Raw genomic sequence first — 23,257 nt, forward strand, 5'->3', positions numbered from 1 at the left:
AGCAATTTGAGCCTTACTTTGTGTTACCTGATATTTTTGGAGTTTTACAAAATTTAGGAGACTCACGGTGGCTTTAAGGCAGGGAGTTAAGCTCACAGTGGCAATTAACAGATTATTTATGTATTGCAAAAGGAGGGCTATTTTATTTTTTTAGGTTTTTGGTCAGAGCCTGGCCAAAGAGGGTGGGGGAATTTTTAAACCCCTGGGCTAACACTGTCTAGCAAAGTTGCTTTTTAACTTTGTTAAGGTCTTTTTATTTGAAGGAGAAAATTTTTTGTGATGAGATGTTAACTGGGATGGCAAAAAAAGCATTTTTTAAATTAAGAACTGAAAAATGGGTATACTATCGGATTGTGTTTTGAATGCGCTGCAAAAAGGCTCCAGGGCTTTTTTTGGGGGGGGGTTGCACTACTTTATATGGTTTAGTTTAATTATTTTGTCTGACAGCTGCGTGACGGAGTCCATACAGTAGCAGCTCTTTATAGGAGGTGAGGTGGGTCATAGCTTGATTACTATTTGGGTCCCACCTAGGATTTTTTATGGGAACCTGATTATTTGGGATTGGGACATTGTTACGGTCCTGGTTATATTGCCTTTTTGCTTTTTTTTTTTTTTTTTTTTTTGCTTTACCCATGATTTGTTTTTGTTTAACCTTAGTTAATAATGATTTGCAGAAGGACATTACAATTATTTTAGTTTGGCTTGTAGCTACTAAGACATCTCTCAAAAACCGATACAAACTTGCCTGGGTTGATAGAAAATTTTTTAGCCTGTGCTTTGAAAGCGGCCAGGTTTATAGGATTAAAAGGTGCATGAGTATAGACCTGCATGGTAAGAGCAGCTTGTTTTTTTTATTGCATTATGGGCAATTTTAGTTTCGGTAAGTAACGGGTATAGTTTAGCAGATGGAGCTTGAACCTTACTATGAGCTTTACTAGGAATTTTACTTTGAGCCTTGCTCTGTGTGGGTGTAGGGGCCGAAGGAGCCTCACTTTGTGTGGGTGTAAGGGCTGAAGGAGCCTTACTTTGCGTGGGTGTAGGGGCCGAAGGAGACACCAGATCTGCCATTATATTTGGGGTGCGGGTCCGGGAACTGACGTTAATTGCTACTGGGCCAATCGGGGTTAAATTACAGCATTGTAAAATATTAGTAGGAGACCACAAGGTTATAAACAAGTAAGCATAGGAATGCTTATTTTACTTTTTTGTTTGTTGACAGAACAGGAGTAACTGGAGGATTGTATTATGATTTAGTGATTTTCCAGGAGGCCACTGTTTTTGGTTTTTTAATTGGTACTGAGGCCAGTTAACTGTATAAAATTGCTTCAATTTATTTTTAGTTATTGGATTTGATTTAAATACTTCTTAATTTACTAAAATATACTTTAGGGGCATGCACCGTACTTTACCTTTTGTGCTCTGTTTTTGTTTTATACTTACAGGGTAACTTTGGGCGTTTTTAGGTTTTAACAGAGCATATAATTTGGATTTTAGAAGGTTATTTTATTTTATTTAAGGGACCGGTTTTTTACTGTTGCCCACAGCTGTTTTTTTACTATATGAGTGCGTTGCACCGTTGTGCCCTTTGGGGTTGATTAAACTGTGTTTTTTTTGAGGCCCCCAATGAACTTACCGGTGCGCGCTGGGCGTTGGTTTTTGCCACTATTTTTGACCGCCGGAAGGGATTTGGGCAAGGCTAAATTGCAGGCTTGTTGCCCCACGTTGGGCGCCAAAAGCTGTTGCCGGCACCCAGTGCCGAGAGGCAAAACAACAGCAGGCGTTCGTTACCCGGTGTGCTTTACTTAATAATCACAACGGGGTGGAGAAGCAGAAAAGTTTGTTTGCAGCTGCAAATAAACTTTTCTGCTTCTCCACCCCGTTATAATTATTAAGTAAAGCACACCAGGTAACAAACCCCTGCTGTTGTTTTGCCTCTGGGCACTGGGTGCCGGCAACATGTAGGTATTTAGGAATGACAGGAAGGAAAATGGGGTTGGCACTTAGCCAATGTTTGTTGTGACGCTGTTCCAAGCACAGAAGGCACAAAGTAGAGAGTGGGTATGGATGCTCTCATACCACGGTGATAAGTGTGACAAGAACTGAATTACAAAGCAGAATAGAAAAAAGGGTGTGGAGAGGGAACGGAACTAGGAGCAGGAAAACATGACCTGCTGTGTGATCCTGGCAAGTCCCTTCACCTCTCTATGCCTCCGTTTCTCTTCCCACCCTTTGTCTGTCTTGTCTGTTTCGGATGTAAGCTCTTTAGAGCAGGGACTGTCTCTAGCTAGATGTCTGTACAGTGTCTACCCCAATAGGGCCTCTACGAGCTACTGTAATAAACACAGGAATAATAGGAGAGAGGCTTGGACAGACCAGAGAGAAGAGGAAATGGTACAGGAAGAAATGAGGTAGAGACATACACGGGAGCACTAATATGAGAGTTTTAAAGGTACTAATAAAACTGAGGAAGGGCAATGGAGAATTGAGTCCTAGTAGTTTAAAACAGTCAGTTTCATGGAAGATTTTATTCTATGGTGAAGTCCTAGCCCCACTGAAGTCAACGGCAATTACTTCAATGTTGCCAGAATTTCACCCCTTTAAGTATCGCACTATTGTTACAGGTTAACACGCTAGACATCTGACGCAAAAGACTGAGAAAAAACGTCATGTAAAACATGGAACCTTTTATTAAGATCTACTCAGATCTTTACTTTTATGTCATTTGAGTATCATCAAAATATAAAAAGAAATATTAAGCATACCTCAGCTCCTAAACTGAGAGAGGTTATTTCATCCTCAAACGCAGAATGAGTATCAATATGAGGAGGAATTCCTATAACACAAAAACCAGAGAATGAATGAATAGTCACTGCAATTATATTGAAATACCATCACTTTTAATGTAAGCTTCTCCTAAGTCCCATTTTCACAGCTGTTCACATGTAAACCATAACACAGTAACCTCGTGCATTTTTATGCCTACTATGTGTAGTGCAGTACTACAGCAGATCAAAACATGGGATTTCCTTCCCCTCCCATGGGAAATTCTGATATTTCAACAGTTGTTTTCATCCCAAATCAACATTTGTTTTCAAAATGCACTGCAGTAGCTCAGCCACAGGGAGACTCCAGTGCATCATGGGAGACATAGTCTGGCTAGAAAGCAGGGCCCATGGGGAGAATGGGGACAAGAAGGACTTGGAAATATAACTTCCATATGGCACTGCAGCTGCTCTGGCAGACACACAGATTAATGAAAAGAGAAAAGGAGTACTAGTGGCACCTTAGAGATGAACCAATTTATTTGCGCATAAGCTTTCGTGAGCTACAGCTCACTTCATCGGAGTTTTTCCACTTAATGCATCCGATTGAAAAGCTTAGGGATAGGGATAGAATTTGACTCAGTACAGATACTGGATAGTATTTATATCAATGCACTGGATTGCACATACTGTATGCTAATTAATGTCCTAAATGTTAGAGCTTAAGAAAGGTTTTATATAAATTCTGTATTCCTGGAAGAAAATTACAATTCATACTAATTAATTCAGATAACCCAGACAGCAGCACATAACCATACCAATTTAACTGGCTGTCAGATATGTGAACGAACAGGGTCAGATGTCTAGACCCTAGGTTGGCAGATAATAAGTACACTGTCAGAGATTAATTATGGAAGGGAAGTGTTTGTCCTTCATTCATAAGGACAAACCAGATATATTCCAGAGACTGGAAAGCCAAAGCCAGGTACCTTGCCTTGATGAAGTAACTCTCTCCTCTGTCCTACTGAGTCTGGAAGAGACTGTTGGAGCAGCACTCCCTTCCTCCAACATGGGGATACAGTCTGCATCATCCTGAAGATTCTCTCATATGTACTTATAGAAGGGGGTTTCTTGTTGCTTGGCAAAACATGGCAGGAAAGGTTTGAGTTTGGCCAGCCCGTTGAAAGCCCTGCAGTTATACTTGGACCAGGTGATTTTCCTGAATCTTTATCTCAGGAAGTGAATGAAAAATGGGTTTGGTTGATCCTGTCATACATGGACTGTTTACCTCTCCAGGTTACCAACTCTTCTATTACATAATCAGCTTCCGTGACCTGGCCTAAGACGCTTGGGCCAGATTCTAATCTCAGTTACTCATTTTCAATACCAGGATATCTCTAAATGTGAGTTCCCAAGTTAGGAAGACTGCATCCAGACACTGCCCCCAATTCATGAAAGCCTCCCTGTGGAACTTAGCAGATGCAGAAGTGCTGTCTCCGAATCATACCCATTGTAGTTGGTTTTCTGTTTTCAATTCTAGATAAAATATTGAGTTTGATTTTTTTAAAGGGCAAATGCACTTACCTTGTCCAGGTTCATACTGGTTTATTGTCAACTGATCGGGTTTATGTTTGATATATCCCTGCTTCAAGCACTTCTCCAGAAGCATGCTGCAAATTCCCGGGAGCCCTGTTATTACAAACAGAAGTATAAACCAGATGTTTTCCTACTCTTTTTTTCTGCTTTTGGTGAAGGAGAAATCTAACAACTGGACAAAATACACAGAAATATGATAAAATATCTACAGCCAAAATGGGGCTTGTAAGTCACTGCACCCCATCAATTACACAGGCAATATTGTACTCACTATGATGTGTGCATGGAAATAGTGGGTCTAATCCTGCAAACCCTCTACATGTGTAACTTGCATAGACTATAAGTAGTTCTTAGAAGCCCGCCACACACAAAGGACTGGCAGCACTGGGCCCATTGTTTGCATGTGCAATTTCTATTGTCTGTGAACATAAATAACTGGATGCCAAATTCGGTGTAATTGAAATCAATGGCAAAATCCCCATTCACCCCAATGGGTGCAGAATTTCACCCAGGTGCACAAGTGCTTTGCACAAAATTAAAGGCTGAGTTAGGACCCTGTCTTAGGGCAGTCCCTGCCTGGAGCACCCTTCTGTAGCAGGCTGCTGAATGACAGACATGCCTGCCTCAGTTTCCCTCCTGCAGACTCCTCCAAAATAGTCCACAGAATCTTTCTGGGGGAAAATATAGCCCTTGTAGGGTTATCTTATTAAAAAAGTACAGTCCACATAAATCATAACAAAAGTCCCATTATCATCGTCCAGTTTTCCCCCAGCATAGTGCAAATAGCACATGCAAAACATAGCCCTGGCATCTCTTACTACACCTGCAGCCTGCTCCTGTCCTTGTACCAGGACAGCCACTGGGCCCTTCCAACCAAAGCGCAAGCCCACTCTTCCCAGCTGGGACCCCGACGGCCTCTCTGCTGGGAGCATCCCTCATACCTACCAGCCCTCTCACAGTTCCTCTCGGTCTCACTCTCTGGCCCTGAAATGTCAATGGGTAAGCCCCTCTGCTGTTCCCCAGCTGTCAGCCCTCTCCACCCTTAGCTGCAGCAGGCAACTTCCTCATATAGCGGTTGCTCAAAAAAGTGACCAAAATTTAGAAGTTCACAATCTACATTTGGCTAGACCTCAGTGAAGAATGGCATCCATGACTCTTTTAAAAAGTTTGAAAAAAATACCAAGTTATAAGTGATTAAAAATGGGTTCCATCCATGCATGCTAAAACATGATTTACTACAGCACTGATTCAGGAAAATATCCCTATTCAAGAAGGGTGTTTAAGCGTGTCGTTAAATTCCATTGAAGTTAATTGGATTTACACACCTGTTTAAGTGCCTTCTTTAATCAAGGCTTTAGTTATACAACTTCCTGGAACACTACACTGTACTGAAGTTAGGTTCTGTGTGTATCTGTTGGAAAACAGATTTAAAACAAATGCCATTTTAAAATGCCTTTTCATAGGAAAGTTCTCACCTCCATGCAATGGTTTATCTTTGTCTACATTGTTGTTGTCATATCGAAACTCATATCCAAAATGCTTTACCCTTCTGTGTTTTAAAGACTTCTGGGCTGTGAAGCAGAAAAATTAAACAATGTAAAAATATTAAAATATGTAAAATATATTAATTTACACAATTCGCTATGCTTGCAGGGTATTTGCCTATTGCCTATTCCACACAATCTCTGTGCAGCTCAAAACTATTCAATAGTTGAAAACACTATTATTTTTGAACCTCAATATACAACTCAACTTTCCCATGTAGTAAGAGTGACAAAACAACACAGAGCTTTAGTACCACTTCTCTTTGAAGTCAAAACCCTGATGCTTTTACACATAGCAGCAATCCCACAGACATCAATGCTTATACATGGGAGCAAAGGCTGTAGGTCCCTGGACCTTGTGTTTGTCTCTCTCTGACAACAGTACCAATTTTCTTGAGCCATGGCTGACACTTTGAACAAGCTCATGATATGGACATAATAGGAACTTTCACTTCCTTGCATCGTTACACTTCACACTAACTAAAGTTAATATAATGCTTTGTGCTGTGTCAAGGAGTAAAAGTTACTTTGTAATATGGAAGCTAATTGGAAAAAATAACTGGCTTTGTTAAGAAATTTATTCCACAGAGCTCATTTGGAACTACATGAGCAACTGGGAAGGGAGCTTCTTTGACTTCTCTCTGGTCAAAAGCTCCAGCTCCCAGGCAGGCTATCAGATTACAGGTGCTGCATTCTCAGAACAAACTCACTGACTGACTACGCTGTCAGGAAATGACTCTACAGTAGCTGCTTCTGGAAGCAGGAGCATAACTCAAATGTAACTGTATGATATAAAACTCAATTTTAAAAGGACTAAATATACAGAATGATTTTAAGGAATAAATTGTCCAAGATGCAGACTTCGTGCAGAAATTAAATTCAACAAAAGGACAATTTGCAGTTATTTTTGAAGGTCTCACCTTCTATGGTTCTACTAACCATTTTGAATGACTTCATTTTCTGTCCAATCAATACTTTCCAACATCTTTTGTTCTTCTTCAGGAGACACAAGCTCTTCAACCATCATCAGGCCTGGAGGCAAGCTAATAGGTATAATGTCCTCCCAATGCACTGTGGGTATAAAAATAAAACAGTGCTACTGCTTATGGAAAATGATCCCCTTGTGTTCTTTTATCAATAATGATAAACCCGAGATAGATCATCATCATCTGAATTAATTATCCTCCTTGGTAGCATAAAACAGGATCAGAATCCATGTTCTGTGCTATACAACCCAATTCTCAAATTTCACTGTGTAGGACCCGAGAGACTTAGTGTTTTCCACTCTCAAAAAATATCGGATTTGTCTGTCAAAATAAAGGTCAAAACTTTCCCATGCGTTTCAGGGGAGATTCTAGTTGGATTCAATTTTATCTTGCCAGGACTCAGGATTTGTCACTGCTCATGGTTGACAAGCATAGAGTACAGTGAAGAAAGTATCATGTCTGAATGCTATATGCTGTTTCTTAAATGTAAGAAATGATATAAAATTAAGATGGTCATTTGTAGCTGTGCAACCAGATGTGATCAAATGTTCACTGCAACACCTATCTTAATAGAAAATGACTTACGTAACAGGCTCCCATCTTACAGCCCTATGAATTATTATTGAAAATTATCTGTACTGTGGTAGAGTTTAGGGGCCAAGATCAGGACCTCATTGTGCTAGATGCTCTACAAACATAGAGACGGAGTTCACAATCTAAACGGGCAAGTGTTATTGTTCCTATTTTACAGATGAGAAACTAAGGTGCAGAAAGATCAAATGACTTGGCCAAGGTCACACAGGAAGTCTGTAGAATGGGAATTGACCTCAGACCGCCCAAGTCCCAACCTATTATCTTCACCACAAAGACTATCCTTCCTCTCCAGCACAAATGGTTTGGCTCCAAGCTACCAGAGAGACCATCTCTCTCTCTCCACCTGATACGACCACATGTGCTCACGGAGGTGTTCCTGCTGCAGCCTCCTAGCATTAAACAAGAAGGAGCTGCTAGCAGGACATTTTCTGTGAAAGGTCTTTAGTTCTGACATTCACTCCATACCTCAGTCTACAAGAGACCAGATTTCAGGGTATGCTGCAAGACCCCTCTTTTTTCCCTAGACTTTAGTTAATGAGGAAAGTAGATTATTGTTCCTATTATTGTTTGATCCTTTGGGGCAATTAATTTTGCTTTTCAGCTTCCTGGAAAAGCTGACCCTTATATTTAATACATGTATTTATTCATCTATTTTATTTAGCCATATAAAGTATTGTTTCAAGCATCCACAGATTGCTCTAAGTTCCATATAATAAAAGACAAAAACCAGGAATGATTCACCAAACACAGTTCAAAAATATAAGGTGAATTTCTGACCCCACTGATGTCCATGACAAAACTTCCATTGACTCTCACGGAGCCAGAATTCCATCCACAGTTCCACTATAACAAGCAACTGAAAAGCAAAGGAAGAACAGTGATGCTTTATGGGATAGCAGAATATTGATACCTTTTTCCACAAAGTTAACATACAGAGTAACATTTTGGTCGGAGTCCTCCAGTGTTATCTCTTTCCCATTGAGAGTGTCGTAGGCTTTCTTTGCTTCTTCTGTCGACCCATATTTCATAAACGAATACGGTTTATTTGGAGGCATTAAGAGTGCTTCCACCAATCCACATTCCTCTACTAGCCTGAGCAGTTGGTGTCTATTCACACCATTACCCAGACCTCCATTGGCAATGACCAAGCTCTAATTTAAAAAAATTAAATAGACACGTTAGTGGTCACCACTGATTTGTTTACTTGAAAATAGCATTTCGCAAACACAAGTGTCATAAAGAGAAATGAAGCTATTATCTCTAAATTGGTCTGTGATTATTCTGTTTGATTTTCCAAAGGAAATGTTTCTATTTCAATTAGTCTGCAGTTATCTGAAGCCCAGAGCACATTAGTACAGCACACATTTAGGGGACAGGCTTTTACAGAACAAGAGCATTCAAGCTCAGAGAGACATAACACGCCCATGTTTGTGTGTACAGACACCACAACTGTGCCTGCAGACACGTATCTGTGCGGGCGGTGGGAAGGGGAGTCTACACATTTACAATACAGGGATGACATGTGCCTTGCACATGCCCTGAACATTCTTGTCCCTCAGCTCCAGAATTTATTTGTATTTGCAGATTCCATAGCCAACAGTTGGCTGTAAGTGTCCTTCAATACCCTTGAAAGGGTGGAACAAAAATAAATCCCATTGTATTAACTGTATCCGCCTGATTTTTTTCATGACAGCCAAGTGCTATGGCTCCCACAAATGAACTCAGAGAGAACTGAGCTCAGCAGCCAATTTCTAAACTCCCCCAATAACTTTTTTGAAGGAGTGGCCTCCAACATCATCCTCAACATTTTTCTCTTTACTCTCTTCCCCAAGGAAGGGTAACTCTTTCCTCTGTCTGAGGAGAGTCTGATGCATTCATTAGCATAACCCACTCATGCTATTCTTTCATTGGGCCAGGGGAGGAGGGCCACTTGAGAGCAATATGAGGTATCCCTCATGCCCCATGTTAGGGACTAACATGCAACCAGTGCTGAGCAGAATCAGCCCTGAGCAGGATCAGCTCAGAACCCAACTTCAGACCCTCTTCAGGGTACTTCTCTGAGTTGATGCTAGCTTGCTGGGGATGCCCCAAAATGCTAAAAGTAAAGATATACTGGTGAATATATATATTCTATATATAGTATATATCCTGCTGAAAGAATAGAATCACCCATTATCCAGGGGGCCGCTACACAATTCAAAATACAGCGTTAGGGCCACAGTTCATCCTCCAAACACTTATGCACGGGAGTAGTCTCAATGGGACGAGTTGCCATCACTGATGTGCCAGTGTCTCAGTGCAGCGACACTCAGGGTATGGCTACACTGCAATGCAAGCCTGGGCTCAGACACAGGCTTGAGCTCAAACCCCTCTTTCATTTACACACAAGCCTGGCTGACTCAGGCCCAGGCCCCAGGACTTTGCAGGATGAGTCGATTCGAGCCTAGGTTCCACTGGCACTCGGGCCCAAACTCCATCGTTTTGCATATGGATGCAGCTCAGGCTGAGAGTTAGCCAATGCTATCCCACAAACCCATCAGACACTGTTCTTTATCCTCTCTATCCCAAAAGTAGCCAAATGACCCCCAGGAAATGGAAGCAACCCCGCTTGTACAGCCAGGCAGCGTTTAACCCTTCCATTTTATTCTGACCACTGAGCTACAGAGTAAACCTTCTCCGTCGTTAGCTACGGCCATCAACCAGAAGTCATCTTTTGTCAAGCGTGCCACTTCCTGGTCCCGAGAGCAGAGTCAGATTTTGGTGAATCTCTGATGTGAGGCCAGCAAAAAGATGTGTTTTAGTAGGAGTACTAGCAATGACCACGTGTAAAAAAAGATAGAGAAGAAGCTGGCAGTGCTGGGAAGTCACTGGACCAGTGACCACTCAGAAAATGGATCAAGCAGCTCAAGACCAACTACTGGCAATCCAGGGATGAGAACTGCACCTCTGAGAACCCGCCTTCATCCTGCACCTTTTATGAGGCGTCTGACTGAGTGTGGGGTACTGCACCGAGCACGGAGCCAATAGTGCTTACAACAGCCTGGTCAGCCCGGGTGGCGAACTTCTGATCTCTGAATCCAATATAGGAATGGAAGAGTCCAGCAGGCACCGACTCAGGCCAGCAAAGTCACTGTGGTGCTGGAACCGGTCCAAGGAGGCTTTGCCACTGGAGCAGCTGCAGCATACCCTGGGTCCGGAGGAGCCTTTTGTTGCCCCCCCCAGCTTGAGCAGCAGCCTGCCACAGAACTGGAAGAAACAGAATTAACCAAGAGCCTGGTAAGTTTCTGGCTCCATGTTTGTTTTGATTAATATAGGAATGGAGAGGATTTCCAGATTATGAAGCAATGCAAAAGTTATTACAAGCTGTGGCTGCAGCGGGTATCCACTCATGGCAGATTGCACGGACAGCACTTTGGCGCTGGGGCGTTATAAAAATAAGAACTTTATATTGTTTTCCCTGTGAGTACACTGCTCTGTACTTATACAACAGTGTAACGAGCCACCTGTAAACAGAGAACTGTCCAGGTGGTGGTTGAAATGTGGCCCATTTAAATATGTAGTCCATTGGTGACAAAATCATTTGTCCAAAATAGGAGTGGAGGGTAAGTATGCCATCCGGAAATGTGTCTGGGAGGGGGTGGGGTGGCCGTGGAGTTCTCTGCGAGTCCATATTAAGGTGTGTGCTTGCATGCAGTCATAAAAGCCTGTTTGAGACGCTGTGGGAAGACAGTAAGCCATACAGATGCTAGCGCAGCATCCTGTTGATTCCCCCCATGAATTTTGACCCAATCCCAGGGGCTGATAGCTGCAAACTTTTCCCGAAGCAGGAACTCCAGACAGCTAGGCACATTTTGGGAAAGGGCATATTTTCGAGGGCCACCGCAGTAGCTGACCAACACACTCCACTCACAGATGTGCTATTCGGGTACCATAAGTTTGAATACTTTGGTGGCAAACACAGTTGCCTTGCCTGCCTGGAAATGCTTTAATATTGCTATTTTTGTAACACAAATAAAGGCTTTTATTTTATTCAGAGAGTTTATTGCCATCACTACATCATGACTAACAATGTTTGTTTTGAATAATAAAGATAACCATAGGGTAAGGAACAATGGGCAAGTTATAGCCATACACAATTTTTCAGTACCTCTAGGTACAATCAACCAATAATGAAAATGCACAGTTCTCCATCCATTACATTAACCGTCAGGTCATCCAAAATAAAAATATGTGAGGGCAGGTCTAGGTTGGATATTAGGAAAAACTATTTCACTAGGAGGGTGGTGAAACACTGGAATGGGTTACCTAGGGAGGTGGTGGAATCTCCATCCTTAGAGGCTTTTAAGGCCCGGCTTGACAATGGCTGGGATGATTTAGATGGGGTTGATCCTGCTTTGAGCAGGGGATTGGACTAGATGACCTCCTGAGGTCTCTTCCAACACTAATCTTCTATGATTCTATGAATATGCCCCATTCACTGTGTACAGTGACAATATCCTCCCCTCACACACATTTCAATGATGTATTGTCACAACACACATTTTCTGTCAACATTGATGTAGAAAAACTTTCCTAAACATGCTGTTCTCCCTCTTCCATTGGCCCATGCCAACCCATAATGTGGGAGCACAGAACATCCCGGATTTGTGTTCCCTGGGTGCATCCTGCCGCAGCTGTCACAGGTGCACTTTCTTTCTGGCTGAGTGTACTGATTCAGCAATCCATCACTGCCATAGTTCCATTCAGGGGCAAACAGCTCACCTTTGGCTTCACACAGATTGTGAAGAGCACAGCAAGCCACAGTGATGCGGACAGCATTGATGACACTAGAATCCAAACACGTCTGTAGACAGTGCCAGGGGGATTTCAGTCAGCCAAATGCACATTCAACCACCATTTTGCACCTGCTCAGAGTGTGATTAACCCTTCTTTTGCCAGGTCCCGAGCTCAGGATACAGTTTCATAAGCCAACGTAAAAGGGGTTATGTGGGGTCCCCCAGGATAACAGTGGGGACAGTAACTCCATTTATGACAATGTCCTTTGGTGGAAATAGAATCCCATCCTCTCCATAAAGGTAGACTCCTGCCCAGCAGAAAACCCTGGCATCACGATTCCTCCTTCCAGTGCAGCGTACACTAGTGTCCATAAATCAGCTTCTGTGGTCCACAAGGGCATGCGTAACAGCAGAATAGTGCCCTTTGTAGTTTATGTACTCATTTGCTCCCTAAGGAGCACAAGTCCCATCAATGGCTCCGATGCAGTTTGGAAAGCTCATTCTCTCAAAACCAGCAGTTACTTCACAAATATAGTTTCTGTCCACTGCACCTGGGTAAACCACTTGCCTGATCATCTCAGAAGCCTACATCACCACTTTACCCACAGTTGACTTTCCAACACCAAATTGGTTAGTAGTAGACCTGTAGCAGCCTGGAGTAGTCAGCTTCCAAACCGTGATAGCAATCCACTTCTGGATCAATATGGTCGCCCGCACACAGGTCTCACGATGCTGGAGGGACAGGACAAGCTGCTCTTAAAGTTCCAGGAATGTAGCTTTCTTCATGCGAAAGTTCTGACCCCATTGCTGGTCATCCCAGGTCTGCATAACGACGGGATCCCACCAATCTGCACTTGCAGCCCTACTCCAGTAGCACCGGTCTACATAGAGGACATGAGCAACTATACTGAGAGTCGCGAGTCGTACCAGCCAGTACCATTCTTCCATACCTGTATCGTCGTCGTCCTCCTCCTGCTCCATCATTAGCTCCATCAGGTGCTTTCGGAGGGTCACAAAACATTGCTGAAATGTGCACCAGCATCTCATGGACGCTCCGCCTGTTTCCTGATACAGGAGTGGAAGCCCAAGCAAGAGAAGTTCTTCAAATGGTGACTCTTCCATGCTGCTGGCTTCAGTTGCTGGGAGTATGCACATCAAAACAATGGCTTGGCAGGATGTGTTGGCGGGCTGTGACAACTTCCTGTGATGTGCGGGATGGACTGTTAAGTTTTTCAACGCTGCACCATGAACCAAGGGCTAGAGCATCCACATTTTGAGAGGACGCTAAGTAGTCTGGCATATGGTTGGTTGGACTCGGGTCTGTATAGTGCAGTATGGATGCTGGTGCCCCAGTGTGGGGCCCTGACTCAAAATTTCTAAACCTAAGGTCACCAATGAGCATGGACACCCAAGCCCCTGACTTTTCAAACCCAGAGTCTGCAGACTCAAGTCCCACTAACCGTGGGCTTGCATTGCAGCGTAGACATACGCTCAGCTACCCCAGCATTGCTTCATGGCGCACTGAGGAGTAGTACCAGGGCTCTCTTAAAGCACTAATGCCGCAGCACAGACTGAGTCCCTCAATCACAGGCTTCTCACAAAGTCCCCGTCTCCCCCATGCCATCAGGTTCATCACAAAAAGATGCAGACTCAAAATGGAGCTGATAGCTGAGCTTCTGAGACTCCTTCATATGGAATTTCTCTCTCTCTCTCTTTCAGGGGTGGAAGAGAGAGAGCCAGCCCCGCTGTTCATTTAGGTTCACTTGAGTAAGGAGGAATCACCTTTTGAGTGTTTAATTTTAGAATTTCAGAAGTGGCTGATATGCAGTGTTATTGTAGCTGTGTCGGTCCCAGGATATGAGAGAGACTGGGTGAGGAAATCTCTTTTATTGGACCAACTTCTGTTGGTGAGAGAGACAAGCTTTTGAGCTACACAGAGCTCTTCATCAGGTCCAGGAAAGGTCCTCTGAGCATGGCAGCTAAATACAAGGTGCAACAGATAGTTTAGCATAAGCAATTACCACATATTCTGAGGGACCATTCAAGGTGAAGTGGCCCATTAACATCCCTACAGTAATACGACAAAAAGGGAGGGTTAATGGGTTACAGATTGTCATAATGAAACATCAATCCAATGTCTTTATTAAGACCATGATTTTTAGTGTCTAGCAAAGTTATGAATTTAAACTTCATCTTTTGAAAGTATTGGGCAGGTTCCCTTTGAGGTTGAGGACTGATAGGTCAACATAATTTTGTAGTGTAGACAAGCCCTCTCTCACGAAAATAATAAAAGACAAAAACACAACATCACCTGTGGGTGAACGCTTTTCACAAAGCTCTCACTCTGTATCTGACCTATCAGTCCTCATCCTGTGTAGCATGAAAGCTTGTCTCTCTCACCAACAGAAGTTGGTCCAATAAAAGATATTACCTCACCCACCTTGTCTCTAAAACTAGCTGATGTCCAAAGATTTATCAGAATGTGTGTGTGTTGAGGGAGTGTGGTTGTTTTGCTAGTGGAACTAAACAAAATATGACAAAATTTCAAAAAAAGCATTTTAAAATATTTCCTCTGCAAAAGATTGTCCATATTTTGCAAAAATTACAGACAAAGTCCAATTGTCTTCTGAATAGTTATTTTGCCAAGTTTGGATAGTAAATCAATCATTTCAGTGTGAAACAGAGTGATTTTAGTCCTCCTTAAAGGGCAAATTAAATGCAACCTTAAGTATGCAGTCAATATTGGTGCCTTCATATAATTAGCAAGCATATGCTGTTATTGGCCTAAAATGGCATATCTGCCTTTCACACATTTTTTCTCCTCAACATCTTTCCCAGAATGAGTCAGCCAATCTTTTTCTAAAAGTATTTCTATAAATGCTCTATTACCTTTTCTGAAAGCAGATCCTAAAAAGTTTTGTTGTTTCAAATTATAGTGTCTAATTATTCCAAATGAGAGCAAATTGGCTTGAAAATGGGAGGGAAAGATTTAATAAATGGAAAAGGATGACAGTATGCTTAAAATCTTAACAAGGAGTGCTAGGTGACATGTCTGAATAACTACTGACAGATATTTCTATTATGGAGTCTCAGGACAGTGTCAGTACTTGTGTACTGTAACAAATCACATTTTCCAGAGGTTTACAATGCAAACATAAAAAAAAAATCATTCTGGCTTGAAACCTAGCAAACAAAGTCTCAATGAAGAGGGAATTTCAGGAAAGTCTCTTCATTACCTCATCTGTGTATTGTCGCTGTACCACAAAGTTCAGAGGATTTTCAAAGTCTCTGGGTTAAATTCAGCTACAAATTCTGACTATTATTACTAAATTATTTTCATTTGGATTGCTGTAACACCTACAAGCCCCAGCCACGGACCAGGATTCCACTGTACTAGTGCTGTAAAAACACAGAACGAAAAGACAGTCCCTTCCCCAAAGAATTTGCCATCTGCACTAGGTTTTCAAATCATTATTTACCTACATCCTCACATGGTTTTAAATCTCAGTGTAAACCAGGCCCAACAATTTGCCTTAAAACAACTGCCAAGATTGCAATGGCAACCGTAAGACTAGAATGAGGAAGAGCCCTGAGACAGACAGGGCAAGACATGGGATGACAGTTTACATAAGAGAAGCTGAAGTGAGATTACTAGTGAGGATCGGATTAGTGTTGGAAAAGATTTCTAGGTGTGGGGTTTAATAGTGAGTTTGAAGGAGGGAGATTATGCTTTGTGGAGAAGCATGGAGGGAAGAATAATGAAGGCACAAAAATGAAAGCAGAGGAGACAAAGAAAGTAATATGGGAAACGGAATGTGAAGCTCTAACATGTATATTAATGGATGAAGGTAACAAACTTTATTAGTAACATAATTATGGCTATCAGAACTTTTCCCAGCCACGTGAACTATCCTTTCAGCCTAAAAGACCTAGTCCAAAGACCATTAAAGTCACTGAGAGTTTCTCCATGGACAAAGAGCTTTGACCAAAGCCCAAAGTGCAGTTCTACTTTGGAATCAATGTGAAACAATCGACATGGAGTCTCACTGCCCTTTTCAGAGTCACTTTTCAGAGCAGAACTGCACTTTAGCCAGTATATAGGGGAGGCTAGGATATGGATAAGCTGTGCAGTCAGGCTCACATAACAATTGGAACCTCACGTCACCTTTGTGGTGTGCGATACACACTCGATGCCCTCATGCCTCATTAAAGTGTTTCTGGCCTTGATCTGTTTCCTCAATAATTTCTTCTCAGACTTATTCCGTTTCAGATTGTTTTGACTGGTGCTGTCCATTTCTGCACTCGAGATTTGCAAAGACAAGGCCACAGCAGACGGGAGAAAACATTCAAGATTCCTAAAAAAAAAAAAAAAAAAAAAAAATGAATATGTCATTTATTCAAAGGCCGTTTTAAAATAATTTTTAAAGAGCCGCTGACAACATAAAACTCCTTTGTAAAAAATCCACTATTTCTATTACTAATAACACCTCTGTTCTAATACCATGTTGAATACAAATCCCTCACAGATCTTGGGCGAATGTCCCATTTTTTTCCCCATTTGAAAAATGGAGAACAAAATTCACCTAATTCACACTGTTTCGGTGAGATTATTCACCTCCCTCACAAGTCCTTTTTCAGGTAGGAATGGGGAACTTCATTTAGCTTACAATTTTGGAGGGGATGGGGGGAGAGGATCACAAAATTAACTTGAATGCAGAGACTGTTTTTTCCCCTTCAATTCATCCCCACAGGATTTTTTTTTCTGGGGGGTGATTCATGCAAGATAAAGGGCAATCTATGCTATATATTAGGGAAGAAAAAATTCCCAACCAGCTCGGCTGCTATGAGGGGAGTCCTAAGTATAGTATATAATGCCAGATGTTTTTTTTATTTCAGTATTTAATCTCTTCCCCATTCTGTTCCTTTATTCACAAGCTTGCAACATTAATTTTTCACCCTACCTGCTCCTCCACTATGGTTTTTAAGGGGAACTATAATTAATAAAAAATTGAAATAACAAATTTGGAACCCTGAAATGAAACAGTGCTGAAGAAATTCCTTTGAAAAAAAAGCAAAAAACAATTCTCTCTCTTTCCCTCCCAGCTTCTTAAACCCTAAGGTGAATTCAAATGCTTGTGAAAGAAAATGAATTGCCAGCACTGGAAAGTGATGTCCTCGATCAATACAACAAGTTCCAGCAGGGACAGCAGCAACAGCTCTGTTCTGAAAATGTGTTTCAACTGATTACTCATAGGGTTGAGGGGGGTAGGAGAATTTCCATGCTCATTCTGTCTTTGACCTCTTTGCCAAGTAGTGTCATGCAATCTTTGAACAGCCAGGTTCTCACATTTACAACTGAACTGAGAAAGGGGATTCTCTGCTGGTGCAGTTACTTTAATACCATGCTGGGGCACCAGTTCAGACGGGAAAAGCACTCCCTAATGAAATATGTCACTTACATGATCACAGAAACACAGATACAGAGGCAGAAAAGATCTATGAAGCTACCTAATCCATCTTCCTAACAGTGTGTGATTATTCCCCATTATTACATTTATTAGTGGCAGTCCTATCTATTTTAAAAGTCCTGAGTGATGGGGCATTCACTGTCTCCTTTAGGAGACTATTCCAAAGGATAACAGATCTCAGTTTTAGCCTATACTCAATTCTGATTTGCCTTTCTGCATCCCAGTACTCCCTGTTTTACTAGTGTAAATGACCACTTGCTCTCCCTGCGGTCTCCTATGAATGAGAAAGCTAGAGGAAGTTGTGGGCTCAGTCCACAGCCATGTCCCTTGAAGGGCGCTCACATTTGCCTATGAAAACTGCAAATTCAGAATACTTTTCTTATCTGAAATAGATTGCAGTTGAAAACAAAACAAAATAATGAAACACGTGGAACATAGCAATGCCTGTAATGTGTATTTCAGAATACAAGAAAACAAGAATCAGCCAGGTAAAGACAAGGGAAACTCATACCTGCTTAAACAAAAGGTGCAGTTAATTTAGTTTTCACTTGGGAGAGGACAACACAGAGAAAAATATAAGAACAAAGTTAAAACTTCTGTTTATCTTTGTAAGAACACATTTTGAGAAATCAGTTACACAATTTTCCTGAGAGACTTGAAACTAGACCTCTTTTATTGCTGGAGCAATTCTGGCCTGATTCACTAATCAACCACTTCAGAATCAGCCCAGGGACTTGAATATCAAAGGCAAACACAGGTTGGGATTTAAGGACAATGGTATGGCAGACTCTATAGGAAAGCTTGCACACTGTCTGCCTGCACATATTGGGGCTGATTTTCCACTGTCTTGTACATTACATATCCATTTAAGGCTCAGTCCTATGTCTATTGAAAACAATGACAAAGCTCCCATTAACTTTAATGGTACAAAATCAAGCCCTTTGACCTTTGCATGGTGAGTGAAAAACTCTATCATTCCCATTTTGTAACATTTTTTTACCCACTTTGCACTAGGTCAAAATTACCATAGAAGGTACAAGGCAATGGAGACTCAAACCCCTTATTACGGACCTTAACTCATTTGCACTGAAAAACAACCCCTCAAAATGCATCAAAATTAAAACAAAAACACAGGAACAATCATGCTCTACCAGCAGTTTTAGCTGTGAATATAATGATCCATATCATGCCACAATGAAATTAATGGAAAGAGTTAATGGAGAGTTTTGCTCAACAATGGAGAGCCTGGACTGGCCCCATATGTTTTAGGAGCAATTTCTGAAGAGAACAGCAAGATTAATTTAGATTGTAGTTACGTATGCTAGTTACCAGCAGATGGAGCACTATGCCCAGTTATAAAGTGACTGACTTCACTTTGCAGGTGCTCAGCACTTCTGGAAAAAGATTCCTAGATAGACAATGGAAATAAAACAGAGAAAAGAAGAGAGGAGGGCGGGGGGGAGCAATCCTTCAAATCCTATTACCTATTATTTCCATAATGTCTTGATGATGTTTTTAATATTGCCTATAAAATGTAGCGTATTCATGATAACATGTATAGTTTCACAGTCATTAGTTAACTGTTGGTCCAATATATAACTTCTCATAGACACAATAGTCTTATTTTATACCCTTTAACCATTAAGGTCCCCATCCTGCAATGAGAGGCAACTCCTGCACCTGTATGGAAGTCCACTGACTTCAATGCAGGTCTACATAAACACATTGCAGAATCAGGGCCTTATTGTGTAAGATTGCTGACATGAAACACTAATGGGTGACAAGATGGACTTCCGTCTGAATCGCTAAAGTTCTGCATAATCTACTTTGCATTTATTTACAAAGTCAAAGATTATAATCGGAGATGAGCTCCAGATGCAAGTTTCAGATACAGATCAGGGCTGCAAATATCACAAAGTCTGCAGTGCTTTGAACCTCCCATTTATAAAGGTGGGGTCATTTGCAAAATTTGAATCTAGGTTTGTATTTTAAAAACTGACTCCCAACATTCAGACCTGGCTAGATCTAGAGGTCTGATCTGGGCTCAACCTGTCACTAATTATAATAATTCCAGAAATTATTATTATTTATTCACCCGTCAAGATTAGATTGGGTTCAGCCCCATTGTGTTGTACAAACACACAATAAGAATGTTCCCTTCCCCAGAGAGCTTACAGGCTAACTAGAGAAGACAGGAAAAGGGTGTGAACCAGTGCTTAATTTGTAACGCAAGAGGTGCCGGGGCTCAAGCAATTTTTTTTTACATTCATAACTTCTGCAGCAAGCTCAGAGGTGCTGGGGCTCAGCCCTGGCAAAAATTAAGCACTGGTGGGAAGGGAAACAGAAAAATGAAGCGACTTTCCCTAATTCATGCAGAGATCAGTGGCAGAGCATGAGTTAGAAGACGTCTCCACCCTCTCAGTCCTGTGGGCTATCCACTGGACCTTGCTGCCAACACTGACCTTCTCCTACAGCACCGTGGCAGCATGGCAAGGCTGAGCAGAATTGCACTCTGCCCTGGGCTGAGAGATGAATGGTCTCCTAAAGCCCCAGTTATCCATGTCACTGAGCGGGCCCTGAACCGGCTGCTGTCAGACCAAATTCAGACGCAGTGACCCCTCCCCCCGCCCCTTGCAGCACAGACCCTGAGCTCCAGCCCACCCGCAGGGACTGGGTTTGACAACAGGCCGTTACTCCTGGTCACGTTAACACCGTAGTCGCCAGCGGCGTCCGCCCAGCTTCGAGCGTGGCCCCCGGAGCTCAGCTGAGACCCGCGCAGCCGCTGGAAGGTGGCAGAGGGAGCCACGCGCGTTACCTTGCGGGAGGCAGCCATTCTGGGGAAACCTTGACTACAACTCCCATGAGCCTCACTGCCTACAGCTCCCGTCATGCCCGTGGCGGGCAGCGTCCCTTCCCGGTTAACCCTCTCGTCCCCATGTAGCTGTGTGGTCTCAACGTCTCCTCCTGCGCGTGCTCACCCTGCAGGACCCCTGAGGCAGTGCGGTATCACACCCCGCCCTGACGTGGCCCTGGGTGAGGCAGGTTTTGCTGCCGACCTATGGCAGGGGTCTCAGCCTTTTTCTTTCTGCAGCCCCCCAGCATGCTATAAAACCTCCACAGCCTGCCTGTGCCACAATAACTGGTTTTCTGCATTGATTCTGCAATGGATTAAAAGCCAGGGGTGGAGTTACGGGATAGTAGGCTGGGCAATTGCCAGGCGCCCCATGCCAAAGCCCCCCCCCACGAAGCTAAGTTGCTCGGGCTTTGGCTTCAGACCCGTACAGTGGGACTCGGGCTCTGGCTTTCTTTCCTGGGCCCGCCCCCAGTGACTCTTAATGCTGGCCCTGCTCTCTGGTTTATTTTGGTGGACCCCCTGAAACCTGCTTGTGACCCCGCACAAGGGGCCGCCGACCCCTGGTTGAGAACCACTGGCCTACACCTGTGGTTTTCAACCTTTTTTCATATGTGCAGACCCCTTTGGAAAGTTTAGACATAGTCTGTGGACCCCCAGGCGTCCACAAACGACAGGTTGAAAAAACCACTAGTCTACACCTTAGCCTTTAGATCTTTAGCTTAGAAACTGAACACCTAAGAGTGCAGGTTTGATTTCGAACCGGAAAAGTCTTCTGTTTTTCCCCAAAGAAAACCAAATATACTTCCCACTAGGTTCTGAATCCTAATATGTAGCCTTGTTAATTCTTATTTTGAGCATGTGTTCCTCGCTGATCTGGATAGCATCTATAAACAGAGAAAGACAGGGACAGAAAACTCAGTATCTTTGAGAGGAACAGCCGTGTTAGTCTGTATTCGCAAAAAGAAAAGGAGTACTTGTGGCACCTTAGAGACTAACCAATTTATTTGAGCATGAGCTTTCGTGAGCCAAAGCTCATGCTCAAATAAATTGGTTCGTCTCTAAGGTGCCACAAGTACTCCTTTTCTTTCAGTATCTTTGCACGCAGAAGTTAGGATTCTTTCCTCTTCATTGTCTATGGCATCTAGATACTAAGGTGGTAGGTGCTTTAGAGATGGTAATTATATAAATCCCCAAACACAGTGTTGTCTGTTTTGATATGTATTTGGGGACCACATTTTCATCGTGAAAAGCAAGGCTGTGGCGACGGTGCCTGGAGTGGTGGGGGGCAGGGTAAGGGAAGTGAAAGCAGAAGGAGTTTGGAGGGAAAGCAGGGAAAGGTGAGTGAGATATCCCTCTCCTTTCACTACCCTTCTTAACTGGATACCGCACTTTCTCCCTTTGGAGCAGCATAAAAAGGCATAGAAGGAATCAGATTTTAGCTTCTTATTTTTAGTCTCACATGGCCTGAATGGAACTTTATTTCTGCCCTCTTCTCTCTATATCTTTCCCTTCCTCTTGGATTTTATGTTCTTCATAATCATCTGTGCTTTCCTTTCACCTTTTCTTTTCTCCTCCTGTTCTCTTTTTCCTTTCCTCATTTTGTCCTCTACAGTGTTACTCAAACAGTGGGTGGTGGCAACCCATCAGTGTATCATGGGAAGATTCTAGATGGGTCACCACATCCAGGGCTGGATTAATCTACCACTTGGCCTTGGCCTAGGCAAATATATACTTCTCCCAGTGCAGGGTGGAGGGGATTCTCTACGCGTGGTGGGGTTGGAGAGTGAACCCACCGTGCACTCAACCCACGGCGGTCCCATGACTCTGTGACTGGATCCCATCTCCAGGCATTATGATCTGGGACCAGGGTCTGGCTAGTGCAGCCAGGGTCTGGCATGGCGTGGCCAGAGCTGGGATCCAGCTGGCACAGCCAGGTCTGGGGTCCGGCCGGAGCAGTGAGGCCAGGGCCAGGGTCCGGCCAGCAGGGCTGAGGGCCAGCCAGTGTGGCCAGGGTTAATGGTTAAGGTTGGTTAACCAGTAAGCATTGGGCTGGCTGGGGTTCATGGCTAAGGTCAGTTAACCAGTAAGCCTAATGCTTACCGATTAACCAGTTAACATTTTACATCCCTAGTCCCATCCCTCTTAGAAAAACTCCTCCGTCCACTTCCTCCTGATTCCTGTTCTCCCTTCAGCCTACCTTTGCCTTCTACCTTTCCTCTTCCCAGAATTCTCTGTTGCCCCATTTTCTCTCTGCCTCCCCACAAAAAAATAATCACCTGTTTTGTCTCCTCATACCCAAATTCCTTTATGCAGCTCTTCCCTCCAGCACTGTGCCAGAGGAGAGGAGAGAAGTGCAATGTGGTAGCAGGGCTGAGTGTTTCCTACTCTTTCCAGCAGTACCTGACTCCTGGAGTTGGACTCTCCAGACAGGCTGGCTGCAGCAGAGGGAATTGCGGTGGGGATGTGGAGAGAAGGGGTGACAATGGCTATATACCAGAATTGCTGTGATCTAGGAAAGGCTCATCCATTCAGGCATCGGCCTGCTATTTCATATGATCTTCTGCTGGCCAATGCCAACTGCATGCTGTTCAATGGAGAATGCATCCCAAAATGAGGGACACAAGAAAAATGTAACACATGCTTTAAACTGTGGAGGATTAATTTATATTCATAAACTG

General features: G+C 43.0%; 1 protein-coding gene across 5 annotated transcripts in view; it reads right to left on the minus strand.

The window, feature by feature from the left end:
* ALKBH8 (alkB homolog 8, tRNA methyltransferase) overlaps positions 1–20,580 on the minus strand; it is a 76,485-nt gene extending 55,905 nt beyond the window's left edge. The window contains exons 1-7 of one of the 5 annotated variants that reach the window (XM_048844456.2): positions 20,541–20,580; positions 16,423–16,612; positions 8,393–8,633; positions 6,842–6,973; positions 5,834–5,929; positions 4,347–4,451; positions 2,763–2,833 (exon numbers count right to left, since the gene is read on the minus strand). In XM_048844456.2, the coding sequence (XP_048700413.2) occupies positions 2,763–2,833; positions 4,347–4,451; positions 5,834–5,929; positions 6,842–6,973; positions 8,393–8,633; positions 16,423–16,551 (774 nt within the window). In that variant the 5' untranslated portion in view covers positions 16,552–16,612; positions 20,541–20,580. Of the gene's footprint in view, positions 1–2,762; positions 2,834–4,346; positions 4,452–5,833; positions 5,930–6,841; positions 6,974–8,259; positions 8,339–8,392; positions 8,634–16,422; positions 16,613–19,054; positions 19,143–20,369; positions 20,408–20,540 lie in introns of those variants that run through there. The other 4 variants (XM_048844466.2, XM_048844477.2, XM_048844447.2 and 1 more) reach the window with 4 other exon arrangements.
* Between the last annotated feature and the right edge of the window lie 2,677 nt (positions 20,581–23,257).

The sequence above is a fragment of the Caretta caretta genome, chromosome 1 (genome assembly GCF_965140235.1).
Source record: "Caretta caretta isolate rCarCar2 chromosome 1, rCarCar1.hap1, whole genome shotgun sequence".
NCBI classification, from domain to species: Eukaryota; Metazoa; Chordata; order Testudines; family Cheloniidae; genus Caretta; species Caretta caretta.